General features: G+C 36.7%; 1 protein-coding gene across 6 annotated transcripts in view; it reads right to left on the bottom strand.

Annotated features, from left to right (window-relative positions):
- The window catches only part of NAALADL2 (N-acetylated alpha-linked acidic dipeptidase like 2), a 1156801-nt gene that overhangs the window by 73869 nt on the left and 1060145 nt on the right, over nt 1-22787 (bottom strand). For all 6 annotated transcript variants that reach the window (XM_066347123.1, XM_066347120.1, XM_066347117.1 and 3 more), the window contains one exon: nt 11604-11697. In XM_066347123.1, coding sequence (XP_066203220.1) covers nt 11604-11697 — 94 coding nt within the window. The remainder of the gene's footprint in view (nt 1-11603; nt 11698-22787) is intronic.

The following is a 22787-nucleotide window of genomic DNA, read 5'->3' on the forward strand; positions in this document are numbered from 1 at the left end:
AGGTTCATCAATCTTGTTTACCTTTTTCCAAGAATCAGCTCCTGGTTTCATTGATCCTCTGTATTGTTTCTTTAGCCTCATTGTCATTTATTTCTTCCCTGAACTTTATTATTTCCTTCCTTCTACTAACTCTGGGCTTTACTTGCTGTTCTTTTTCTAGTTCTTTTAGATGCAGGGTCAAGTTGTTTATTTGGGCTTTTTCTAGCTTCTTAAGGTATGCCTCTAATGCTATGAACTTCCCTCTCAGGACTGCTTTTGCTGTGTCCCATAAATTTTGAGTTGATGTATGCTCATTATCATTCATTTCTAGAAATTTTTTTTATTTCTTCTTTGATCTCATTGTTAACCCATTCATTGTTTTATAACATGCTATTTAGTTTCCAAGTGTTTAAGTATTTTACAGTTTTTCTGTTGTGGTTGATTTCTAGTTTCATGCCATTGTAATCAGAGAAAATGCTTGATATGATTTCAGTCTTCTTAAATTTGTTGGGACCTTTTGTGTGCCATAACATGTGGTCTATCTTAGAAAATGTACCATGAGCAATTGAAAAGAATGTATATTCTGCTGCTTTAGGGTGAAAGGTTCTGAAGATATTTATTAAATCCAGTTGATCTAGTGCCGTGATGGTGAACCTTTTTATAAAAAGCACCCACTTTTGCAGTGCTGGTCAACCTGGTCCCTCCCCCGCTCACTAGTGGGAGTTCCAGCTTTCATGGTTGGGTAGCGGAGCAACCAAACCATGAGCCCTTAGCCTTGTGGTGGGGTGCTGCAGCTTATACCCTAATACTCCATACCAGGGGTTCCCAAACTATGGCCCGCAGGCCACATGTGACCCCCTGAGGCCATTTATCTGCCCCCCCCCCACCGCACTTCCAGAAGAAGTACCTCTTTCATTGGTGGTCAGTGAGAGGAGCACATTGACCATCTCATTAGCCAAAAGCAGGACCATAGTTACCATTGAAATACGGGTCAGTTTGTTGATTTAAATTTATTTGTTCTTTATTTTAAATATTATATTTGTTCCCGTTTATTTACTTTAAAATAAGATATGTGCAGTGTGCATAGGGATTTGTTCAGAGTTTTTTTTATAGTCCAGCTCTCCACCAGTCTGAGTGACAGTGAACTGGCTCCTCGTGTAAAAAGTTTGGGGACCCTTGCTCCATACTGCAGTCCCAAAAGCTTCTAAGCAACTCCTCTCTGAGTGCCGTGGAAGTGTTTGTTTGGCTGGTGTCCTGCTTCCCTCTGCTGGTATTGCTATTTCCAGGGGAAATATTTGCTTCAGATTTGGGGAGTGACTCAACCCAGGGTCAAAGTGTTTCTCCCTGTGCCTCCTAGATTATACTCCCTTCCCACTGCTCCGGTCTTCTCTCCACTCCCCCAGAGCCCTGGGTGGGTGGTTGAGAGAGAGGTTTTTTGCACGATCCCTTTAAGAAGCATCCTGGGTCTGAGAAATCTGTCTCTTTCTCACAAACAGTATCCTGACTTGTTTCGCAGCTAAATACTGTCCATATGCCTCTTCTAGGCTCTGGGGCTGCAGGCTGGGGCTTTGTTCCGGGGGCTCAGGACCCTCCCCTTTCTGATAAACTCACTTCCCGCCATGGGAATCTCTCTGGGCTGTTGTTCGCTCTGAGAAGCTGGGAAGCCTTCTCCGCGTTTCTGCTTTTTCTACCATCTCAGTGTGCCTTCGTCAGTGTTCCTTGGTTGAAGAGGCCTCTTAGTTTAGTCCAAAGTTGGTTTTTTCAGATGATGGTTCTTAAAATTAAGTTGTAATCCACTTTGGTTCTGGGAGGTGGAAGTTGGTACATCTGCCTACTCCATCACCATCTTGCCGCCAGGAAGCAATAATAAGTTTTTATAGCATGGAAGAACAGAATGATTTATGATAAATATTAAAAATAAACTTTAACATAATACAAAATAATTGAGATTCCCTAGTGAAATTATCTTGATATTATTCAAGAGCCAATTGAAATGTACTTCTACATTTCAAACAATAGTTTGTATGCTTTCCTCTTTCATCTGAAAATAAAGTAACAAATGAATTTTCATTAAGTGCTTATTTTGTGTGTTATTCTTTAAGTACTGGGAAAGAGACAAAGACATATAAGATTAAGCCTCTATCCTTAATAGGTTTCTAATCTAGTTATAAATAATCCACAACTAAAGAATAAGGTGTCAAATAAAATTAATGCTTATGAGGATGACATAAGAGTTCATTGTGTACAAGAATATGTTTAATAGATCCCAGGGAAGAAGTAATACTTGAGACACAAATCATAAAATTAACCTCTCAAATGGAACTTTAGAAATTTCTTGGACTTGTTCTACGTGAAAGTGGTTGAAGTGAGTGTTCCATCTGTAAACAATGTGTTCAGGCTTTTCCCCTTTCTCTTCCCTCAGTCCTCACCCTTTCACAGTTTTAAACTGCTTCTAACTTAAACTCCTATTTTTCTACCTTTTTAAAGATAGGACAAAGCTGGATATTATAAGCAGTATAAATAGTAATTTAAGAGAAAGGAAGGAGACAGAGGAAAGGAAAAATTATTAGTCGGCAGATATTGAGATACATAAAGAGATTTAAGCAAGCCAATCCAACAGAGGTTTTAAAATGTGTTTGAAGAAACACATTACTATTACCCAAGGAATTTCCTGCCTTCTACCTAACCATCACCCTGAATCATTCCCCCATGAAAGTAGTTCAAGGAAAAGTGTGTTATAGTAGAAAGAGCAGGGGCTTTGGAATCTGACAGACCTACTATTCAAGCCCTGAACTTCCCACTTACTTGAGTAAGCCACACACACACACAAACACACACACACACACACACCTCTTTGTCCTTGAGGCCCAGTTTCTTAATCTCTAAAGTCAGTTTTAACAGACACCCTGCCAAACACATGAGATTAGAGTGAGGTTAAATATCACAAGAACTTTGAGTCATTTGGTTCAATACCTAGGATTTTCTGGAGACACCTAAAGTGGCAGGGTACTTCCCTGGAAATGTATTCCTTCCAAGGACCTTTGATACAAGACCTCAAAACACATTTCAAAAGATAAGAAGCTCAAAGGTGCCTGGCCAGGCGGTAGCGCAGTGGATAGAGCATTGGACTGGGATACCGAGGACCCAGGTTCGAGACCCCGAGGTTGCCAGTTTGAGCAGGGGCTCATCTGGTTTCAGCAAAGCTCACTAGCTTGAACCCAAGGTCGCTGGCTTGAGCAAGGGGTTACTCAGTCTGCTGAAAGCCCACGGTCACGGCACATATGAGAAAGCAATCAATGAACAACTAAAGTGTCACAACAAAAAACTAATGATTGATGCTTCTCATCTCTCTTCATTCTTGTCTGTCTGTCCCTATCTATCCCTCTAACTCTCTCTCTGTCTCTGTAAAAAAAAAAAGAGAGAGAGAGAGAGAGAAAGAGCTCAAAGGTACTTCATACAATCCCTATTCACATGGCCTCTAAGAGTTCTGGGTAAGAGCAGTAACTACAGCCTGACCAGGCAGTGGTATAGTAGGTAGAGCATAGGCCTGGGACACTGAGAACTCTGGTTAGAAACCCTGTGGTCATTGAATTGAGCACAGAATCATATACATGACCCCATGGTCACTGGCTGGAGCCCAAAGGTCACTCACTGGCTTGAAGCCTAAGGTCGCTGGCCTGAGCAAGTGGTTACCTACTTGGCTGGAGCCCCTTGGTCAAAGCACATATGAGAAAGCAATGAATGAATAACTAAGGTGCCACACGAAGAATTGATGCTTTTCATTTCTCTCCCTTCTTATCTATCTGTCTCTCTCTCTTTCTCTAAAAAAAAATTTTTTTAAAAAGCTGATGGCCTTTTCAGTTTCAGATTCCAAAATGTTTTAAATTTTATTTCTATTTTTATATCTCTTTGTTTCTATTTACTGGCTGTATTTTTAAAGACTCACTCAATTTCATTTAAAATTAAGACTGAGATACACTGGTCATAATTTACATTTTTTATCGAAGGAAGATAGCCTTTTACTTTAGTAATATTTCACAAAACCTATTCTTCTACAGGTAAGCTTATCACAGTTTTAAAGGTGTTAACAATTGCATAATCTCAGTTTAGAGTTCACTGATTTATAGTGACAACAAAAAGTGTGACCCATATTCCTCAGAACACACTGTTTAAAAACAGAGTAGAAGATTATTTGGGGGAAAAATGTATGTTACTTAATGTCATCTTTAAAGTATCTCATGATATCACTAAAGAAAGGAAATTGCCAATATAATTTAATCCAGGGAAAACAACAATCCTTTATTATCCCACATTTTCTAATCACCATGCTGCCTTCTTTAGTATGAATCATAATGAATCATCTTGGCTGGTTATTTAAAGTTAAATCAACAAAGACACAGGTAGAGAAAGAAGTGTGAGTGCTGGCACTCTAGTGATACTCAAACAATCTAACATTGATTTTATAATACATAAATAAAAGATAATATATGCCAGAAGACAGAGATTAATTATGCCTAAACTGAATACACAGAAAAAAATTTTTTTGGCGAAGATATCAAAGTGGCATATTTAGAAAAATTAGGTTGGCCATTTAAAACAACAACAACAAAACAGGGGACAAATTCTAAGGGTTATCCTGTTTTCTAAATGTTATCCAATGATCTAGGTGCCAAGGTAGATACAAATCTAGCAAGATTTTCAACATATTGCATGGAATGGGTGCGTATGACTAGTGTAAAAATTAAACCAGGGCTCTTTTTATGGCCCACAGATGCTCCCACTGTGTTATGTTTGCAGTTACATGATCTGGTTATTGGCTGCTTTGGAAGGGTGAGCAAAAGCTTTCTTGAACAAATTAAATTCATGTGTGGTTTATTTTTATCACCCTTATGCTATGGCAGAAAGTTGGAGCTGTTTAATTTAATAACACATGTAGGTTTAATTATGTTTTGGCTAAATAAAGAAACTGAAAAAGAAAATAAAAGGCTTAGATAAAAATGGATCAACATGAGGGCAAGTCTATTCTATGCTCTATTACAAGCCAAGATTAGAAGTAGATTTAAAAATGTTTTTATTTAATGTTGCCAGGGAGACTATTGTAGTATCCTGTCATGGACAGGGTTTTATTCTAAAAATAACATATAGGGAAAATATTCACAATACAATAAAGCATTTCTCTTATGAGAAAGTAGGACAAGCAATGTCATTAAAATATTTCAATTAATGTGGTAACATATAAAATGTAGGTTCTAAAATAAAATAAAATATAGGTACTGAAAAGAAAACTTTAAAGAATTTGGATGAAGTACTCAGAATAGGGAAGAAAATAATGATCACAAAGAAAAGTTGTATGAATAGCAACAAAGTATAAAGACAGGGATTAAACAAAAGAAAAGTAAGAATAATTCTGAGGATTACAAAGAAACAAAGTTCTTAGAATAATAATTAAAGGATGGCCTGACCAGGAGGTGGTACAGTGGACAGAGTGTTGGACTGGGACACAGAGGACCCAGGTTCAAAACCTCGAGGTCACCAGCTTGAGTGTGGGCTCACCAGCTTGAGAGCGGGGTCGCTGGATTGAGCATGACCCCATGGTTACTGGCTTGAGTCCAGAGGTCATTGGTTTGAAGTCCAAGGTTGCTGACTTGAGCCCAAGGTCACTGGCTTGAGCAAAGTATCACTTGCTCTGCTGTAGACCCCCAGTTAAGGCACATATGAGAAAGCAATCAATGAACAACTAAGGAGCTGCAAAAAAGGATTGATGCTTCTCATCTCTCTCCCTTCCTGTCTATATGTCCCTATCTGTCCCTCTCTCTGTCTTTCTCTCTGTCTCTATCACACACAAAAAATTAAGGGACATTTTGCAATATAAATATGAGTTCAAATAGAAGTGGGGGGGAAGAAAAATTTGTTTGGGGAGACAAACACTGACAATATAGAGACAATCAGATTGTGTTATAGACCCAGCTGTCTCAAAATCCTGTTTTGAAACAAGGGATAGAATATAAATAAATGAAGTATAATCTTTAATATAGTTACATATAATCATAATCCTTACAAAAATACAACGAGGATTGATACCTAACATAGTTTTAGAAAATGGCTGGCCAATCTCATCAATTTTCTCCATCAATTTCAGCAAGATACTTCTTCAAGAATGCTTTTCCATTTAAATCCTTGTCACTCAAAAATGTCAGTTCCAGAAATGCCAGTTAAGGTCACACCATTTGAAATCTAGCATGATTCAGAACTTGTTTTCAGATGGACTGCTTTGGATCTCAGGTTGGGCACAGAACCACGTACCACGAAGACCCACCCTTATCTAGAGGTTAGTTTAGAGGTTTAACTGGTGGTAATTAAAACCAAGACTAGACACAGACAGGCTGAGGGCCAGAATTATGCAATCATACAGCACATATTTAATTTTAAGAATTGCTAAATTCATTTTATATTTCTCATAAAGAAAAAAAAGATGTTAGGTGAGTCTTAACCATTTTTGACTATAAAAAAGAACTTGAATGCAACATAATCAAATGTCAAAATAATCTGGAGATGTTTTCTCAGAACATATGTATGTACCCTGATTTATCAATGTCACTGCATTAAAACTAATAAAAATAAGAAAAAAAAAGAACTTGAAAATATGAAGCTACAAATATAAACACAGAGTGCTTTCCTTTGTGGCACCATCACCTTGAAATGCTCTCCTTCTAAATCTCCCCTTCTAAAAAAAAAAGTCGCATCAGATCAGCATTGTCAGTTTTTCAAAGAACAGGAGAAAATGCTGCCAACAACAATTTTTACTTTTAGTGAGACAACTGGGAAGTGGCAACAAGCCACAGCATTTGAAATTATGTTCCCTGCTGAATCTGGCTTGCACTAAATAAATGTGTACATAGCCAGATTAACTGAAAATGACTTTTACTTTATTTGGTCATCTGTAGTTTTTACAATGATGCTAAAAAATAACAATCAGACGTCTGACAAAGAAAAATAGCAGATATTAAACAAAAAGCATCAGAATTAAAGTCATTAATGATTGAAGTGTTGTCATACACTAAAAGATGATTACAGTGAGAAACAGTAAACTTAGTAAGGTTATTAATTGCTCATTTCTTGGTCTCTTTTCAAGTTCAATGTTGTGGTGGCATATTATTCTTCACACCTCTTCTACCCTTGCAAACTAGTATATTGCTTTATATGTAAATTTTTTAATATCAGTTAACTTATCAGTCACCATTTATACTACATCTCCATGCACCACATATAAATATTCATTCTTTAACTTCTGTGTTTGGCATTGGCCAAATATTAAGATCCAAGGTCATACAGTCAAATTGAGCTTTCAAGAACCATCCAATAAATCAACTCAAACAAATTATTCACTTGAAAATTCTCCTTCTTGGTGGCTGTGAGAATAGTAAAGAAAGGTCTGCTGCTACCATAAACCAGTGTAATAAATAAACAAGATGGCCGGTTGTCAAGGGGTAAAAATTACACTGCTGAAAATGCAATTGGGTTTCAGAGACCTTCATACTTAAACTCTTTGCAGAAAGGAGAAACAGTATTTTATAGTTCAGCTCTAAAGGTCACTTTTTCTAACTGTAATTGAGAACTGAAGACTAGTCATTGCTAACTGTCATAACAACATAAAAAATATATCAACAATTTAAGGTTGTATTAAGCAATAAAATGTTTCATTTAGCTACAAGAATTGTATTTAACTAATGAAATCAGCTAGCATTGTAACTAACGGAAATATGTATTTAGGTGTTAGTAAGTAGTGTTCATTATTTATACATTAGTATATTCAAGTATTCTATTTCAGAAATAAGGTTATAATCAAAGAAGTCAAAATAGAGCAGATACACCAAATAACACTAAGCAGGAATTTGAATAACTTTTGACTATGATACAAGTGAATAAGTTTGAATCATGATTGCTAAAATACAAAATGTATGGCTTAATGGTGACATATCATATCACTTTGGACAAATATTTATAATCAGGTCATAAAAATATGTCTGTTTTTTTCTGTTTTTGTTGTTACATTTTGTTTTTCTTTGCCTTGTTTTTCTAATATCAGCTGCATCTCAAATCTGGCTGCCTGTTTCTGAGTGAAAGTGACAGACCCAAAGAGTTTCCCATCAAAAGAAAACAAAACTGAAAAATAAACAACAATCAAAGATAAATATATTCACCAAGGCTGATATAACAGCAAGAAGCCCAAATGACCCTCATCCACTGAGAACTTTGTATTTTAGGGAGAGTTTCACATAGACTTAGTGGTTAACTTAGTGGTATTTGGCCTGCAATGAAAATCTTTGTAGCAAACATTTTGTACATATGAAGTTTTCTGGGGAGAGAGAACTTACTTTTCTTTAGATTTTGAAAGGAATCTCTAACCACTCACAAAAACAAAAATTATAATTCCAACAATGATCCATTAAGACATCATTTGACCTTCAGAAGTAGATTATATTGTTTGAAATGTCCATATGGTAATTATAATGCTAAAATATTGTGTTTATGATGCTTAAAATGAACTCAATTATTTAAAATATAATAGAACTTGGCATTTAAAATTACAATAGTGCTAATATTTTTGTTTTTGCTGATTCCATTTCTATATATTAAAATAAAACTCTTCATGTATTTATTACAAATGCAATAGAAATTTATCACAAGAATTTTAACTTAGAAAAGCAATTTGTGGCTCTTGCTGTTGGCTCAATGGTAGAGTGTCAACCTGGCATGTGGAAGTACCGGGTTTGATTCCCAGTCTGGGCACACAGGAGAAGTGACCATCTGCTTCTCCACCTCTCCCACCTCTTCCTTCCTTCCTTCCTTCCTTCCTTCCTTCCTTCCTTCTTTCCTTCCTTCCTTCCTTCCTTCCTTCCTTCCTTCCTTCCTTCCTTCCTTCCTTCCTTCCTTCCTCCCTCCCTCCCTCCCTCCCTCCCTCCCTCCCTCCCTCCCTCCTTTCTTTCTTTCTTTCTTTCTTTCTTTCTTTCTTTCTTTCTTTCTTTCTTTCTTTCTTTCTTTCTTTCTTTCTTTCTTTCTCTCTGTCTCCCTCTCTCTCCTCCCCTCACACAGCCATGGCTTGAATGGTTCGAGCAATTTGGCTCTGGACACTGAGGATGGCTCCATGGCCTCTCCTCAGGCACTAAAATAGCTCAGTTGCCAAGCAACAAGGCAGTAGACCCAGATGGGCAGAGCATCACTCTGTAGAGGGCTTACTGGGTAGATTATAATTGGAGTACATGCAAGAGTCAGTCTCGACCACCCTGCCTCCCACTTTTCATTTAATAAAAAAAGAAAAAAATGAAAAGCAATTTGTAAATCATTTATAATTTTATCATGCAATGCTAATTTTCATTTGTTTCTTTGTTGAAAATTAGTATCCTTTTTCAGGATCTTTCTTATGAATGGCAATTATTCCTTTATAGATTAATAAACCTTTCTATTCTCAAGTAATAATCTGCTTCTATTCTCTGACAGTTTTAAGTATTGTATACAGTACCAACTGAACTTTTTTAAGTATAAAAATTAAAACAGTCTAGGCCCTGGCCAGTTGGCTCAGTGGTAGAGCATCGGCCTGGCGTGCAGAAGTCCCGGGTTCGATTCCTGGCCAGGGCACACAGGAGAAGCGCCCATCTGCTTCTCCACCCCTCCTCCCCCTCTCCTTCCTCTCTGTCTCTCTCTTCCCCTCCCACAGCCGAGGCTCCATTGGAGCAAAGATGGCCCCGGGCGCTGGGGATGGCTCCTTGGCCTCTGCCCCAGGCACTAGAGTGGCTCTGGTCATGGCAGAGTGATGCCCCGGAGGGGCAGAGCATCACCCCCTGGTGGGCAGAGCGTCGCCCCCTGGTGGGCGTGTCAGGTGGATCCCGGTCGGGCGCATGCGGGAGTCTGTCTGACTGTCTCTCCCCGTTTCTAGCTTCAGAAAAATACAAAAAAAATTAAAAAAAAAAAAAGCAAAAAAAAAAAAAAATTAAAACAGTCTACAGAATGAGTGAAATAGATGCTTAAAATAAATTCTTGGAGAAAAGATAATACTAATATTCATAGAACATTTTGTTCTTTATTTATGGTAGCTCTGTTCTTATTTTTCAAAATGTCATAAACTTGATGACTCAGTGGCTAAGCCTAAAATATTCTAAAACTAGTAAATTAAAAGTGAAAGGCAAGGGACTGTTACTGGAGTCACATTGACAACAGTGAGAAAGAAGCTTCACAAAAGAAGAAAACTATATTGAGACTGACTTAAATATATATATAACAAAGCAGAGTAATAAGGCCATTTAGTATGAGAGCAAACAGCCTCTGTACAACAGTGCAATTGCTCCTAAAAGTATGGTTTCTACAGCTACAAAAATAAAAATCCTAACAATAATTGGGGGTTGTAGTATTCTCTTGGTTAGAAAATAACACAGGTAGTAGAAAAACGTATTAAACTTTCAGATACTGAAAATATTTGGCTCTTTATATCAGCTTTTGTATTGAGAAGTGCATGTTTGCAAGTGACTCATTAAAGATCTGATAATAAAATGTATGACTCAGAGAGAAGGAGGCCTCATTCTTTAATTATAATATTGACCTTTGTATTTGGTTAATAAAGATAAATTATAAGCCTAATTGAAAGATTTATATGTAGATAAAGTAAAAATGAAGATAATTATTAGGGTGGTGTCAAAATTCTGCAGAAAGAGATAGATTCAAATGTGAAGGAATTGAAGCAGAGACTATGGAAATAATTTTCTTATCATCCTTAAGCTAAGATAAGCCAGTCTTTAGTGAAATAGGATAGAACCCATACCTTATAGAAACCAATCCTCAAAGAGAAACTTCTGGTACAGTTTTGTTGGAACTGACTAAATGTTAGGTACAAACATTTTTAAAAATCCCAAAACTGCCTGACCGGGCAGTGGCATAGTGAATAGAGCCTCGGCCTGGGATGCTGAGGACTCAGGTCCAAAACCCCTATGTCCACTTGAGTGTGAACCCACCAGCTTAAAAATGGATTCACCAGCTTGAGTGTGGGGATTGCAGGCTTGAGCGTGAGTCAAAGATTTGACCCCATGTTTGCTGGCTTGAGACCAATGGTTACTGGCTTGTGCAGGGGGTTACTGGCTCAGCTGGAGTCCTCCCACTTCCTGTCCAGGCACATATGAGAAAGCAATCAGTGAATAACAATGTGTCTCAATGAAAAATTGATACTTCTCATTTCTCTCTCTTCCTGTCTGTCTGTCCCTGTCTATCCCTCTTTCTGTCCCTCTTTCTCTGTCTTTCGCAAAATAAATAAATAAATAAAAATTCTAAACTATATTTTTCCATATGGAATCTATAAATTACTAGAACTTGAAATTATAAATCTTGATAAACAATGGTAGGTAGAAAATGCTTTAAAACTTAAGTCACCTTATACTTGTTCATCATATACCTCATTCTCATTAACATGGCAGCCAGCATTCTTCTACCCGCTTCTCACAGCAATCTCCTATCAGGAGGGAGGCTCTGCATTACATCAGTTAGTGCACCAGGTCATTTCCATCTGTTTCTTTCTTGAAAATTAGTTTAATGATTTTTTATTTTTAAAAGTTACTAAATATACTTTAAAGAAAAATTACCTTTAAGACTGTTTTGAACTTCTAAAGCTATATCGAGAGCACTGAAGGGCAGAACTGGTTCATTGGTGATTTGTAAAATCACTTCTCCTGAAAGCTGAAAGAAAAAGAAAGAGAAATGCTAGCATTCAGAGTAAGGCTTTGATGTGTTTGTTTTTCATTATTCCATACCCTTTTATACATTCAGAGTAGCAAAACCACAGAGAATAAAATATACTTCTGTAAAATCTATTTTTTTAAACCTCTTATTTTATTTTACTTTTCTATAGAAAAAAAAACCCCTCAATATCTATTTTATGTCTCAGGCTAGTAGCAGGAAATACTTTTGCCCACTTTTTAAAATTAAAAAAAATTTTTTTAATTTTTTCTTAACTGAAAAATGAGAAGCAGAGTGATAGATGCTTGCATGTGCCTAGACCAGGATCCACCCAGCAAGCCTCCTACATGGAGATGCTCTGCCCATCTGGAGCCAATGCTCCATTGCTCAGTAACCAAGCTATTTTAGCACCTGAGCCATAGAGCCATCCTCAGCGCCTAGGGCCAACTTGCTCCAACTAAGCCATGACTGCAGGAGGCCAAAAAAAGAGATAGAGATAAAGAGAAGGAAAAGGGGTGGGGTCAAACAGATGGTTACTTCTCCTGTGTGCCCTGGCCAGATCGAACCTAGGACATCCATACACTGAACTAATGCCCTACCACTGAGCCAATCTACCAAGGCCTTCCCCACTTTTTTTTTTGAACTAAATGTTAAGAAATTGCTTCCCCCCCCCCAAAAAAAAAGAAATTGCTTCCCTACTTGGAGCTGTAATGTTGAAACTTTAAAACAGTTTCTTATAAAACAGTTCACAATGTCAAAAGATAAAATGAACAGTAAAGAGGAACTGAAAATCAATATCTGGTTAATAAAATAAGTAGAACTCCAGACAAAATGAATGATCCATGGATTTTATTCAAAATGTAATTCAATCTAAAAAAATCCTTTAAACTGTTAGGTACTCTTTTCATTTATGCTGTACTATAATCCTAATTACTCTTCTAAAATTTATCAAAACTAGTAATGTTTATACATCTTCAAGATTAATGTTTAAATTAAAATTAAAATTTTAAAATTTTAAATCGCATCCCTAAAACTCACACCTGAAATATTCATACATGTGTATTCCTAACCACAGCATTCTAAAACTGTGTTTCAAAACTAATATACGCACCACAGTTGAACAGGGCATCTGCTTAATAGGCTGAAGAAATCGTATGCATTCATTTATATCTGAAAGGAACTTCCAGACTACTGGTAAATGCTATTGTTACCCTCTCTCTACTGATATTTAATATTTACCAGGGCTATGCAAATGTCCCTATATATCCTATAGCCCTAAAGCTGGCACACAGTGAAATGGGCCTGGGTTGATGTTATTAACAAACTATGAAATGTTGTTAGTGAATGAAAATATTGTCTTGTGAAACTATACAAGGGAAATTAGCACACTAACTTGAGACAGTACAAGACACTTAAGATATAGAACTTACAAAGAAAATATGATGTTAAATATTCAAATCCACATATTCAATAAGGGTCAAAGTGCATTTAATATTTAAAAGTTCTATTTTCCAATTGTTTACACAATTTATATTATAATAAAAATACAATTCAATTTAATCTTCTATATTCTTGGAGAAATACATTTCTTAGAAATGTAGAGGAAAAAAAAACCTTGAAGTATTTTTCTTTCAAATGTAGCAACCACTTCTTCCCCAATCTTTAAAGTATCTTTGCAGAATTTTATCCCCAGTGTAGTTATCACAAAAATCCTGAGAAAGTGAGTATTTTGATTATGCTATTTTTTTTCCTCAGGAAAAAGCATTTTCTGCAATAGATTGATAAAAATTCTATTTCTGTTCCATCCCACCTCATCCAAATCATGCAAGGAACACTGGTATTTAGAAACAAATTATTTGCACAAAGGAATTTTAAAAGAAAATTAAGAAGCATTATGGTACTTTTTTTCCAATTTTCACTGGATAATAGAAACTACAGAACAGACATGTTGTGTTTACACTTTTGGAATCTGGAAACCACCCATTACAAAAGATTAAAATAAAAGAATAGGGAGGAAAGAAGAAGGTGACTTCTTTGTGTGCTGGTGGAGAGAGCTGTTTTCTTAAGAGTCATTTGGCAGCTCAAACAACTGGAATATAAGCCAGTCACCTTGCTATTTCTTTCAGAAAGAACCTGGCAACAAATTTTGGGATCTCTGAGTCACCTGGCCCATGATAGACTGCTTAGACTAAATCAGCTTTATTTGCAACTGTATAAACAAAAGGGAGATTTGTGTATGCCTTGCCATGAAGTGGGAAGAGCTGAGATATTCTACATAAGCTTCTCACCCACATTGAAATGCATCCTTATTTAGTCATGCCAAAGCAACCTGCTCTTATATTTATATTGGGTCCTATTCTTTTCAAAGTGTTTTATACCTAAATATCGCATTTCATTATCTTGACAAGCCTAGAGACAGGTAGTGGGGGAATTAATCCTGTGTTAAAAACATAAGAGGATTCTTAACTCACCTTTTCTCATAAATACACCAAGTCTACATCTACACATAAAACAATTCCCTCTGAAAATAGTACAGAAACCAGTTGAGTGATTCCTAGGCTAAAGAGAAAAACAACCACATAAAAATGGATAGGAAAATTAGAGGCATATTTTGACCATAAAACCTATTGCATCACAGGGGCACATGATCATGCAGAGCGCACAAGTCCTAGCTTCTACTTGAGGATACAGGGTTTGGATCCAACACCTAATGCCCTAACTTTAAAGACTTTTATTTGTGGCAGAGAACCCTAAAGCACCTCGCCCTGAAAGATAATAGTGTTTGTGTCCACAAGACCCACAACACTACCACAAATACAAAACAGTTCTTAAATATGTTGGGAAGACTAGTTGTGGCTCCTTTTCATGGGTTTAGGTCAGAGGCAGTAGGCAAATAAATAAATACAAAAAAAGTGAAGACCATCTTCTAGTGTTTCCCTGAAAGAGAACTATCTGTGTATCTTAAAATATATAGCCTGAGTGTCAGGTTTGTGTTCTTATTTTTTAAGTGAAAGGAGAAGAAATAGAGAGACAGGCTCCATCATGAGCCCCAACCAAGATTCACCAAGTAACTCCATCTGGTCTGGGGCCAATGCTCAAATCAACCAATTTCAGCATCTGAGGCTGACGCTTGGACTAATTGATCCACTGTGTGTGGAAGGGGAAGAGGGAGAGAATGGGAAGATGGAGGGAGAGAGAAGCAAATGATTGCTTCTCCTGTGTATCCACACCAGAAATCGAACTGGGATGTCTGCATGCCAGGCTGATGCTCTATTCACTGAGAAAGCCAGCCAGAGCCAGGTTTATAATTTAATACACATCTAGGGGCCAAATAAAATTCTCTTTGGAGTCTGGAGAGACAGGCAAGTGTGATCTCTGAGTACTCCTTCTGATTGTGCCAAGTCACTGGTGTCTCTCTGAAAGGAGCTTGTACACATGTCCAGTGCTGGGTTTTGTAGCTACTACCCAAGATATGCAGCCATTGGTTACCTGGCTTTTGTGGCCAGTGGCACTTGCATTCATGGCTCCCACAGAATTCAGTAAAGAAACAAACAAACAACAAAAAAAAAACACTTATTAATGACTATCTTTCCAGGGCTCATTATAGAGGTAGCAGAGTGAAATGCACATCTCCTAGGTTTTCCCTGAAAGAAGTTTATTACATGATTCAAAGTTGCTGCTTGTGCCCTGGCTGGTTGGTTCAGTGGTAGAGTGTCGGCCTGGCATACAGGAGTCCCGGGTTCAATTCCCGGCCAGGGCACACAGGAGAAGTGCCCATCTACTTCTCCACCCCTCACCCTCTCCTTCCTCTCTGTCTCTCTCTTCCCCTTCCGCAGCCAAGGCTTCACTGGAGCAAAGTTGGCCCGGGTGCTGAGGATGGCTCTGTGGCCTCTGCCTCAGGTATTAGAATGGCTTTGGTTGTGGTAGAGCGACGCCCCAGATGGGCAGAATATTGCCCCCTGGTGGGCATGCTGGGTGGATTCCAGTCGGGCGCATGTTAGAGTCTGTCTGACTGCCTCCCCGTTTCCAACTTCAAAAAAATACAAAAAAAAAAAAAAGTTGCTGCTTGAGCACTCAGTTTCTAATCAGCCTGCATCTAGGTGCTGATTTAACTCTTCCCATTGGGGACTGACAGGCATAGCCTCAATTACCGGGAACCACTAAAAAAAGAATTCAGCTTTAACAATCACAAAGATTTTCCTTAAAGATAAAGTAAGGTACAACCAAGAACTAGAACCAGGCTGAATAATAAGCTTCATCTCCTACAAGAGACCATTCCATCAAGAATAGAAGAAGATGTAGCTATTTTACCTAATGCACAGAAATAAACACAGTAAGTCAAGGGAAATTAAGAAACAAATAAATATGCTTTGAACAAAGAACTAGGTAAGACTCCAGAAACAGAGTTTAATAAAATGAGATGCGATTTACCTGGTAAAAGGTTCAAAATGATGGTCATAAATTTGCTCACCAAGATCAGGAGAACAATGCATGAACAGAGCCATAATGTCAGTAAAGAGACTGAAAATATAAGAAAGTACCAACCAAAAGTCACAGAGGTGAAGAATACAATAACTGAATTTAAAAATTAAATAGAGAAATTTAATAGCAGATTAGATCAAGTGGAAAAAATGAGAGACAAATGCAGATACAGGGCGGTAGAATTCACCCCGTCAGAAAAGAAAAGAAGAAAGAAAATGATTAAACATGGGGTTAGGGACAAAATAGACACCATCAGTGTTATAGGGGAGAACATGGAGAAAGAAAGAGAAAAAAGCAGAAAGCTTATTCAAAGAAATGATGATTGAACATTTCCAAATTTGGTGAAAGAAACAGATATCCAGATTCAGGAACCCTAGACAGTTCCAAGAAAGATACATACAAAAGGACCCACACCAAGACACATTACAGTTAACCTGTCAAAAGTTAAAGGCAAGAAGAGCATCTTTAAAACAAGAAAAAAAAAAACAAACAAAAAACACAACTTGTTACATACAAGGAACCTCCATAAGACTATCAGCAAATTTATCAACAGAAACTTTGTAATTCAGGAGAAATTGGAATGATATATTTAAAGCTTTGAAAGAGAAGAAAAAAAAATCAAGAATACTCTACCTGGCAGAGTTGTCTTTTAGAATTGAAAGAGAGATAGTTTTTTAGACTATCTGGAAAAATTAAGTAAAACCGGAAGAAGTTTATTACCACCAGTCTAGCCTTACAAAAAATGGTGGAAGAAATTATTCAGGCTGAAACAAAAGGACACTAATCAGCAAAAGAAAAACATATGAAAGTATATATTTTATTGGTAACGGTAAACATATAGTTACATTTGGAATGCTATAATCTTTAATGGTGATGAGTAAATCTCTTATAGTATAAACGTTAATGAAAAAAGTGTTAAAATAACTATAATCACAATAACTTTTAATGAATACATCAAAACATAAAATGTAAAAGTGGGAGAGTGAAAACGGGGAGCTTTAGTATGCATTTGAACCAAAGTTGTTTTCAGCTTAAAATAGACTGCTATAAATATAAAATATTTTATAAAAACCTCATGGTAATCACAAACCTATAAAAGGTACACAAAAATAAAGAGAAAGAACTCTAAGTATACCACTACAGAAAATTATTAAATCACAAAGGAAGAGAGCAAGAGAAGAATACAAGCACAAAGAATTACAAAACAGCTAGAAAACAATTAACAAAATGGCAAGTGTAGGTCCATAACTATTAATAACTACCTTAACTGTCAATGGACTAAATTCTCTAATAAAAATATTTAGAGTGACTGAATATAAAAATGCAAGACCCAACTATCTCCTGACCACCAAGGACTTACTTTATCTTTAAGGAAAAACACAAACTGAAAGTAAAGAAATGGAAAAGACTTCATGCAAATGGAACCCCAATGAAAAGAGAGGTAGCTATACTATATGACAAAGACTGTAATAATAGACAAAGAAGAGCATTATATAATGACAAAGGGGCGACTTCAACAAGAGGATATAGCATTTGTAAATGTTTATGCGCCAACATAAATCTTCTAAGGATATGGTAGATTTGAAAGGAAGAAATAGGGAGCAATACAATAATAATAGGAGATTTTGATATCTCACTTTTAACAGTAGAAAGATCATCCTGGCAGAAAATGGATAGGAAAACACTGGGTTTAATTCAGACATTAGCAGATGGACTTAGACATTTATATATAGAATATTCCATCTAACAGCAGAAGAATAAACATTCTTCTCAAGTGCACATGAAACATTCTCCAGGATAGATCATGTGTTAGGCCACACAATAAAAGTCTTAATTTAAGTAGATTACAATTATACCCAGCATATTTTCTCACCATAGTAGAATAAAACTGGAAATCAATAACACAAAGAATGGGAAAATTCACAAATATGATGAGATTTGGAGTGGTTCTCATTGGCATAAGCAGCGCAGGTCTATGATGTTAACTGTTGTGTAGTCCTTAACAAGAGCTGTGTGGGGTCCTGAGTTGTTTCCAGGGCTGTTGGCGTTCTCAGAGGCAAAGTACCAGAGTGGTGGTGATGGTGGCCAGAGCTAGTGGTGTGCAGATGGCTGTGGAGCTGGCTGCAGGTGCCTGTGTGCTGACAGGGGCTGGCTGCAGGCACATGCAAATTGACAAGGGCTTCAGCCAGTGGCAGGGGCTGGGGCCAACTGCGGGCAAATGAGTAGCTATGGAATCTAGACTGTTGGTGTGCGGTTGTTTGGTCGTAGGGACTAGTTGCAGGCAAATGCACTTTGCTGAGGTCCAGTGACAGGAGTGATGCCAACAGCATGCAGGTATGTACTACAAGGTCTGCCTGCAAGTGCAAACTGCAGTACTGGCCTATGACAGAGGTCAGGACTGGGTCCAAGTACAAAAAGAGCTGTGGGAGCCTTGGCTGTCAGCGTGCACTCATCCGGCTACAGGGGCTAGCCATGGGTGCACACACACAGTAGAGACCGGTGACGAAAGTCAGGGCCAGCAGTGTGATATGCACCTGTACACTGCTGGCCCTGACTCCTGTCACTAGCCTCTACTGTGTGTGTTGCATTTAAGTGTTTAAAAGATCATTTTAGAAATTTTATAAAGGAAAATAAGCATGTAAATATATTTTTATTTAACCTTGTGCATCATAATGTTTCTTTTTTTTCTTTTTATGGAGATATTTTATTTTATGACTTTCTCACAATCTTTCCCTTACTAGTCTAGAGAGAAAAAAAATGATATTTATTTTATTTATTAAACTGTGAATATCTAGAGTATAGTTATTATCTCCTATCCCCAAATTACTGTATTCCATTGACAAGTATGGTGACTGTATCGGCCCTAAAGGCTTTGAATGAATGTGCTAGTTAATGCATGAACAATGCAGTCAGACATATTTAGGCTCACTAAAGCAGTACCCATTACAGGGTTCTGTAATGTAATTTCTTTTTAGTTTTAGGCAGAAACACTCAGTAAATGTGTGACTTCTTCTATTTTATAATTCAAAATTTAAGTAACCATAGTTTATACCTCAAATCTGTCTAAAGTTAAACAATCATAGTGGGATTGATTTTTATGTCTTCAGTCAGACTTAAAATGCAATGTATCCCCACTCTAGAAGGTACTGCTGTGAGATCATCATAACACCTATTTATAGGTTACTGTAAGAAAGAAATTGAGAGAGACTGGGTTGCTATGGCATGGTGTGACATAATATGACAGGTAGTAGATGAATCATGAACTGTCCCACTGGTATCTATTAAGCCTTTATTATGTAATCATCACCATGCAATTGGGGAGAAAAGAGAAATATAGGACTTTCTTTATGACTTTCTTTCCTGACAAAGACAAATCATATCACTTTTACACGGCTGCAGAAAGAAGTTAACAGTAGAAAGTTAGTAAACATGAATCTTTTGTTTCCTAGAAAGCACCAGTTGTTGTTTTTTTTATTTCAAACTTATCACACCATGAGGTTATACCACTTGTATATATTTTGGGCTCAAGAATCATCTAGAGTATAAAAGGAGAAAGATATTCCAGATCAGGAGAATAAAATGAGCTAAAACCTTGGGGGTAGAAAGAAGTATAGACTTTTTAAAGAAACATAAATAAAATAATATGACTAAAATGGAGCTCTTGAAGTGGGAAGTAAGTTTGTATGTGGCATGTGGGGCAGGGAGTCAGAAAACCCTCCACCTCAACCAAGGCCCATGGACATGACTCAGTGATCTGTAAGGGGTCCTTCCCCCTTCCCTTCCCTTTCAGAGCAGAGGCATTATCTTATAAATTACTGTCTGCTGAGAGTCTTCATAACATGGTTTTGTGGTGCATGGTGCCCTTTGGGCTATTATGTTCATCCTGATATGCCCTGACTCTAATTTATGTCATTTTATAGTATAAAACTCCCAATTTAGCAACAAATGCCCTATGGATAACAAACTTCACAGAAGCCAGCCACAGGCAAAGGGATTTAGGGATCTCGGAGATGAGCAGAGCAAGAGCACCCTCCCAGATTTCAGGCTTATTTCTAAAGTGGTGAAATCAATGGAGGAGAGAAAGCAAGAATGTTTTCCTGACATAACCAGCCCCTATTTTCCCAGTGAAAGGAGAAATGAAATAGTGCTACACAAAATTAATGCACAAAATATATGTGTCCCTAACATGACTAAAATTCAGTATTAAGATTCTCATTATCTTACATCTGAAATACTCCACAAGCTTTCCTATTAATCTAAATGTCTGCCTCTAATTCAGTCTCCTTATAGACAAATTATAGCACATTTACTAATTTAAAATAAGTTTCTTGTGCACCAAAACAGAGCTGTCTGTGCAAGTCTTATCTCATGAGCAGAGACAGATCTGGACTGTAATTATCAAACAGTTATATGCTACAAGGTGCTATGAGAAGGTATGCAGGGGTCCCAATAACGCTGAGGGGATCAGGAAAGGCTTCCTTGAGAAAACCCTTACGTGAAGAAAGCACTGTGCAGACTGTACATCATACAGGAAAGAATCAGGAGCAGCAGCAAATTTGGTGCCAAGCACATGCTCTGACATCATTTTACACAAGGTTGCATAGTTGAATGTTCTGTATCTTTATATAACAATAAAATTTAAATATTGAAAATGTATATTGTTTAAAAGACATCTATCTCAAAAATGTTTCTTCTAAAGGGAAATGTGTATTATTGCATGGACAGAGCTAGCTATTCCCCCCCCTACCCCACCACTACCACAACTGGAACTAAGCTTTCTGTCATTACAGACATGGCTAGAGGTCCAGTGTGGCAAAGAGGGTAGAGGTTGTTTATTGTTAAAAGAGTAATTGCATATTTACTAAATCACGCATTTGGTAAATTATCCAAAGTAAATAATCATGGAAAGAAAGACTAAAGAGTTGATTTAAGAGTGTTTATAGTAATGCTAAAGAAACATTCATTAAATAAACATAATGCAGGAGAACAGAAGAGGCCAATGATTTCCTATTTGTGGCTTATTTTGAGAGATTGTATTCTCAGAGTATAACACTGATCTCTGTACACACAAAATAATGTACTTTTAGTTTGCCCTTCAAAAATTTAATAGAACAGTGCTTTAATAAACAATGAAGATTATAAATTTTTCTTAAAACCAATAATTAAACAAAGGATATATTGGTAATAATGAATTTAACTGTATAAAAAGTCAATTATTTATTTTATAGATCAGTATTATCATTTTTATATAAATTATTAATGTAATTGTTTCCTATGTATATCCTAAGTTGAAAAACCAACAAATATAAATGTAATCTCTGTTTTACAATAGATTTGGATATTTGGTAAATGGAATTGCACAAACAAAGCACAGTGTCTAACTCTAGAATTTCCATGATTTCTCTATTGTTCTTCACATGTTGCTAATTGATAAGCAGGATTCTTATAGCTCCTTTCTTCTCAAATGTCCCAGTAATCCCATGGAACAATACTGACTAACAAATAAAATGTTCTTAATATTATTATCAATCACCAGTTAACCAGTGTTACATGTTTCTTAATTTTATAGTTAATTAATTTTAAAACACTTTATTTTTGACGTATTAATTTTGAAGAAGTGCTTATTAAGCACCTAGAATTCAAGACTCCTGGAATAAGTGCTAAAAAGTTGTAATTGTTGTTGAGGGGTTTATAGGTTTGAAGCCAAGATAGGTTGGAAACAAGGGAAAACAAAATAAGTATATGAAATGGTGCTTCCAAAGTGTCAAATAATGAGGAACACTGTGGTCACTATGAACAGCTATGGCCCGAGAACAATTCTTGGATATTTTACCTCTGCTGGACCTTATATAAATGATATAATTTAGAGAAGCAGGTAGAGTTTAGGGCGGTACTCTCAACAAGATGAACAGGCAATCTCGTTCTGATTCTAATCACTGGGAAGTCAGTTTTGATGAAAGGATATAGTTTTTTCTTAATGATTCTTAGAGAAAGAAGAAGGGAGACATAGACACTTTCCATCACTTTGAATATTTTGTGCCAATCTCTCGGGTCTGCAAATTTATTGTTGAAAAATGAGCTGACAGTCTTACAGAAGCTCCCTTGTAGATAATTGTCTTTCTCTTGATGCTTTTAAGATTCTCTCTTTGTCTTTAATCTTTGGCATTTTAATTATGATGTGACTTGGGCCTTGTTGAGTTCATCTAGTTTGGGACTGGTTGCATTTCCTGAGCTTGTATATCTATTTTCTTCACCAGGTTAGAAAAGTTTTTCAAATAGCTTTTCAATTTCTTGATCTCTCTCCTCTTTTTGGTACCCCTATGATGCAAATATTAGTACATATGATGTTGTTCCAGAGGCCTCTTAAACTGTCCTCATATTTTTGGATTCTATTTTCTCTTTGCTGTTTTGATTGTGTTTTCTAATACCTTATCTTCCAAATCACTAATTTGATTATCTGCTTCATCTACTCTATTGTTCATTCTCTCTAATGTATTCTTCATTTCAGTTATTGTATTCTTCATTTCTGACTGGTTCTTTTTTATGTTTTCTCTCTCTATTTTTGTTTCCCTTCTGTTTGGTGAAGTTTACTGATATTATTGACCATC

Source organism: Saccopteryx leptura, chromosome 8, assembly GCF_036850995.1.
Source record: "Saccopteryx leptura isolate mSacLep1 chromosome 8, mSacLep1_pri_phased_curated, whole genome shotgun sequence".
Taxonomy (NCBI): Eukaryota; Metazoa; Chordata; class Mammalia; order Chiroptera; family Emballonuridae; genus Saccopteryx; species Saccopteryx leptura.